This window comes from Olea europaea, unplaced genomic scaffold (assembly GCF_002742605.1).
Source record: "Olea europaea var. sylvestris unplaced genomic scaffold, O_europaea_v1 scaffold2467, whole genome shotgun sequence".
In the NCBI taxonomy this organism is placed as follows: domain Eukaryota; kingdom Viridiplantae; phylum Streptophyta; class Magnoliopsida; order Lamiales; family Oleaceae; genus Olea; species Olea europaea.
The window spans coordinates 37,406-43,405 of NW_019242880.1; the positions used below are offsets into that span (position 1 = coordinate 37,406).

At 34.4% G+C, this 6,000-nt stretch overlaps 1 protein-coding gene across 1 annotated transcript; it reads left to right on the top strand.

Annotated features, from left to right (window-relative positions):
- Nucleotides 1-371: 371 nt before the first annotated feature.
- LOC111382295 (protein FANTASTIC FOUR 3-like) lies at nucleotides 372-1,513 on the top strand. The gene has a single exon (XM_023006214.1). It carries the CDS (start codon nucleotides 488-490, stop codon nucleotides 1,427-1,429), a length of 942 nt encoding a protein of 313 aa, XP_022861982.1. The 5' UTR covers nucleotides 372-487; the 3' UTR covers nucleotides 1,430-1,513.
- The last annotated feature ends 4,487 nt before the right edge of the window (nucleotides 1,514-6,000 follow it).

The following is a 6,000-nucleotide window of genomic DNA, read 5'->3' on the forward strand; positions in this document are numbered from 1 at the left end:
TTTTGAGAATTGATTTTTTGACTGTTAGGAGAAAAGTGGGGTTCACCCGTGAGAGAAAAAGTCAAATATGAAGGCTGAAATAGTGAAATAACGGTCAAAAAATCAATTTTTTGGGTAGAAAAATCGCTTCCAAATAGGCCCTTAATTTTATGCTAAACCAATTTATCTAGTCATGGAATAATGTCTATATTTTCTTTTCTAGTGCGTGACATATTAATATTTGTATAATCCAAGTGGTGCAAAAAGCAAACCCTTTCCCTTGGCCCCTACAATATAGACAACACACACTAACAAAAGATCTCTCTATAAATCAACTTTTGGACACTACAAATACAGACTCAACCCTCGCTTGTTCTTCATTCAATCTTCTCTCCGCTTCTCCTCATCCCCTCTCTTTCTGTCTCTCAAAATTGTTCTTCATCTTCCTCAACCCATAAATTCTCTAATTTTTCGTTCAAGTATCATTCACATTTAGGCGTATTTTGCCATGTCGACAGTAGTTTATCAAAGTCTGGTGTCACATTTCGAGTCTCAAGTGACAGAGGCAACAATCTTAAGGATGAAAGTGGCGCCTGCACCAGACGTGGGCAGGGGCTCCTGCAGTGCAAGAACTGATCAAAGCAAGAACGAAAATCTTGAAATAGGCAATTGGAGTTTTCTTCATAGCCTTACCAAGATTCCTACGTGTCCTAAGGAGGAAATGGAAAATGATAACTCATATGTTCATAGAAAATCTTCATTTCCAAAACTAAATGGGAAAAGTCTGGATCTTTGTACTGAAAATTTGGGAAGTGAAACAGGTACTGAATGTATCGCGGACAGCACCAGTATTTTCTCACTAGACACATTCAGTTCGCAGTGTGAAACTTCATGTCCAATGAATCAGCAACAGCAAAAGGTGCATCAACAAATGAAATCTTCAAGAAATAATAAGATGACGACTTCTTGTCGCAGTTTCCCACCGCCCTTGACAACGATGAGCGGGTCGAGTTCTCTCCAAATAAGGGCTCACCGCGAAGACGGAAGGCTAATCATCAAGGCAGTCGACGCCCCCTTTAGGCATTCTTATCTGCAATCTGAAAGAAGCCACGGCCGCCTCAGGTTGTCATTTTTCCAAGATTACGATTCAAACTTTGATTCTGATCTTATAATGACCACGGAAGAAGAAACTGAAGCATACTGCCAAATAGATGATGAAATCAAAAGCGAGTTGAATGATGGAGAAGATGAGCTAGAAAATGAAGAAACCGTATCAGAACAAGATGACGATGATGATGTTCACGATGAATGCGATGTAAAACTGACTGAGACTATGGATGTAGAAATTGAAATGCAGAAAAATCAGAGGCTTACCAGGTGCAATGAAGGTGGAGAAGGTACTGAAGGATTGTGTAATTGGAAGCCTGCATTTTGGGTGGCTACTTCTTAATATTTTTTTTTACTTTTTTTTTGTGGATCTTTATTTTTCATTCTCGAAATCTCCAAATTTAAGTTAGTCATTTTACCTTTTTCATCACCTTTACTTCTGTATTTCTTTATTTCGGCCATACACTATGATGTTGGCAGTTATTATCGTTATTGGACCACAAACTCTTTTCAACCCCCACCCATAAACCCTTTCTTGAACACTTATTCGCATAATGTTCTGACATTTTTATATGCATGTCAATCTTGATATAGTAAAAGAAAACTACAAAAATGAATCAGACAAAATGGCTGCAGAATTGTATTCTCGAAAAATTTTCTTCAGAGCAAAGACATCGTTACTCGTACATCTTTTTCTAGTTGAGGAATGGAACTGTCCATTTTCTCTACATTATTTTGGGAATGACCCTAAATCGTGTATTCTAATGTGATGCAATACATGAGTCTATGACTCATATTGGAGAACAGAGCAAATTAAGGGATTGATAGTAAACAGAACCACAATGGTGTAGCCCTAAAATTTTTAGAATTATGCTAGTTGTACATTATTCGTGTACAACTTGGATGATATTGAATACGTGGCAAAGTCGAGATTATTGATTGTTTTAAGTATTGTAGCAATCAATGATAAAATTGTATGTCACGATACAATGTTAAGTAAAATGACAACTAAAATGTATGTATAACAAAACTGATTTTTTTTATATTGAGTCAAACTCTTGGAGTTGACCAAGTTTCTATATTTTTAAAATAAATAGTGGATTTGGGTTTTCAAGCGAAGAGAATCGAATCCTCTCTCTTCAATTATTTCAAAACTTTACATGCATATTTTTCAAAATAGAGGAAAATCACTGATTTTTTTTAAGAAAAAGAGGAAGCTCGAAAAAAATGAAGGAAAATTTCGAATCATTATTTCTTATAGAAAAATGAAATTAAATATTAAATTAAAAAAATGTTGCTGAATATGCATAAAAATTCTCACTATTTTTATATTTTCTTCAAGTTGATCTTTAGGTTGAGGTACTCTCTAGTAAAGTTTAGTGGGTTAGAAGGATTTTAGGAGAAGTCTCTACCTAATTTTTATCTTTTACAATTCTTTTTACATTGAAACTTAATTATATGCACATAAAAAAAGAAATTCCATAATACAATATTTAGTGTACAAACAAAATGGTTTATACGATGGCTGCCTAAACTTTACGAGTTATGGCTATGAGAAAGCTTCTATAGATGGTTTTTATGACGTATTTTCAGTTATGATCACCTTTTTTATGTCATAAAACCTAAAATTTATATAGATTTATTTAATGAACGTACAATATTGACGTAACATAAAAATATTATAAATTTTCCATATATGCATTAATTAATGTTACATGTAGATTTCAAGAGTTATTTTAAACAATTTTCATTTCGTAAAGAAAGGGTTTTTTTTTTTTTAAATTTAATTAGTTATTGAATTGCCAAGCCAATATGAATGAGTATATGACAACCCTATTAAATGATTTTGAGTCATATTATAATTTCCAAAATAAAGGACCTTCATGTTGGTAAAATGTAATGTCCCATACTGAATAACTTCATTAATTAGTTTTTATTTCAATATAGCTAGTTTATTTTACTTGAGGTAATTAATTATTGTCATAAGACTAGGGACTAAGGAAGAAATTTCAATTACGTTTCTTAACTAGGTCGGGTAATCTCTATAAGGGGCCAACCGAAATACTTGATGTCCTAAGTCGTAAATATTCTCTAATCATCATGTAATTAAATTCGTTCTTGTGATATTTGTGTTTCGATGATGCTGCTTGCAACATCAAATATGTTCAAGTAGTATGCGTTTGAAGATGAGTACAACTTACTATCACAACCACCCATTTGGAAAGAATGTGTGTTAATATATTCAATGTTTGACCCTCTTCTTCGTCTTGTTGTCTAGAGAATCAAATGTAATTCTATTGACAATTATAAACAGCAAAATGATCTACACGCTGATAAAGTATTTTTTTTTTTTTTAGACTCTCCTCCACAGTGATTGCTCCATATCAAATTTATGGCCGCAAGGTCCCACCAGGAATCGAACTCTCCACCCTGTCGCTGGAAGCAAGACAATGTTGATTGATCCACCAGTTGAGCTGTGCCCCGAGGGGCCTGATAAAGTATTTTCTTTGTCTTAATTAACGTGGTACATGCCACCCCTGCATGTTTTAATGAATAATAAAATTTTGACTTACATGCAATCCTTTGTCTTCTTATAATTGCTTGTGAAGAAGAAAAACAGAGTTGATAAAAAAAGAAAAAAAAAAGAAAAAAAAAGGGAATTGGAGAATAATAGCATGATCCCCTATCAAGTACTTGAACCTAAATGCAAAACGTCAACAACATTTCTTGAATATACCGTTTGAATCTAAAAATCGAGATGCAAAGTCTAAAAGAGAGAATGAACAATGGAATTATATGTTGGAAACAAAATATGAGATCAAAAAAATACGAGTTTAGCTTGGATCGACAGACTGGGTCAATAGTTGAGCAATATGGAGATTGCTTTTAGCTTCCTTATGAGGAATGATTATTATTATTATTATTATTATTATTATTATTATTATTATTATTATTATTATTATTATTATTATTATTATTGCTTTATTTTCGCATTCATGTAAATTGTATTCTTGTTTAATCCAAAGCTTATTACATTTATGATCTATTTACAAATATCATAAATAAAATAGATGGCTTTATTATTTTCTTAAAATGTCTAGCTATCTCTTTTAAGTCAAAATTGCTCAAATTAACAAAGTCATAATGAGTTCGTGGTCTCTCGACAAAGATTGTGTATAAATATAAATAGATAAATTATTTCGACTCCTAACTACATAAGCCATAGTTCAACATATATTACTTTGATTCCATCATTTTGTCTCTCCACATATCTCTATATTGCAAGTGTGCAAACGTCTATGGCAACAAAAATTAAGCCCCCCGTTTGGGAGTGCTTTTTCAAAAAAAAATTTTGACAGTTATTTCTTTATTTCAATCATCATGTTTTACTTCTTCACTCATAGATGGCTTTTACTTTTCTACCTAACAGTCAAAAAATCAATTTTCATAAACACTATCGAACGGGCCCTAAAACATGAAGCAGAAAAAAAGACATTATTGGTTTTGGAAGGATGATGAATAAGATCATCCTCCACCACTGTTGGATCTATTGCACATACAAAATATATCTAGCAGCAAAGATTTGAACCCCAAACCGTACAAAAATTGGGTCGACAAAATCGGTCTACTCAGGAATATCTTCACGTGTTTCCATTAATACGCATTGCACAAAATCTGGAGAAGATGCGTGTCAGTGAAAATATACAATCTGGAAGTGAAAGTCGCGAGTTGAGACCTACAGAGCTGCAAGACAGTCACAATGGGACAAGCACCCTTTGGAGCTTAATGTATTGTTATTATTATTATTATTTTTTTTTTTGATACCCAGATATCCTAATTTCGCCAGACTAAATTCTGAACCTCTAGCCACGGACCTCTCAGTGACTCGAGGAGGTAAATCGCAGGTTATGCCCTTGTTGGCTCCCAAGTTCCCACTTGGTTTATACTCTTGGCCCTAAGAGAATCCTCCTCACTGCGTTGATCAGGAATCGAACTCTCCACGTTGAGGTTGTAAGCCCGTCATAGTGATTGTTCCACCAACTCGAATGTGCCCTGGGGGGCGAGCTTAAAAAAAAAAGGTTGAACCCCAACCTTAAAGGTCCCCCACCGCCCCTGTCCTGGAGTATCGTGAGAGAGGTAAATCGCAGGTTATGCCTCCAAGGGTACAGGTGGAAGGCTGCTTGTACACTTGCACTTACCCAAGAGTCAAATCCATATTTCAGAATTCGAACCCTTGACGCGGCAGCCTCAAGTAAAGTTGGATTTCTCCACCTTCCCCTTTTACCACTTGGAGATGTGCCCTGGGAGGCGAGCTTAATGTATTATTGTAGTAGGCAAAGGGGAAAATTACAACGAAATTTTCAACTTTTTACGATTATTCTTAACTCCTACAAGTGAGAATTTTGTCTTCCATCTCTTGAAATTTATAAATTTGGTTCCTTATGTAATCGAGCATTCACATTTTTGTGGCTTAAAGTTGGAGAGCAAAAATGCCAAATCACTCAAATTTTTTTCTAATTCGATTGAAAGTCATGCTTGCAAATTCACTTTTTTGTAGTCCTAATTGACGATCTCAACCACAGGGGAACCAGATTTATAAATTTAAATGATTGAAGAATCAAATCATTACTTTTAAAGCTCGGAGACCTATAGGCACATCATCTACAAAGTTAGGGATAAGGATGGCATTGATTTGGGTAAGCTATTACCATCCCGGAACCGTCAGGATTTTTGAGATGCGAGGTGGAGCGGAAGCATGCCGGATTAAAAAATAATTCATGTACCAACCCTTTTATTTATTTATTTAAAATACGATTTAAATTGAAAACATAACAAAAGTAAAATAAAATAAAAAGATTCATGATGAGTTGAGATAATTCAGGACGAGAGCCAAAATCCCCATGGCGACGAATT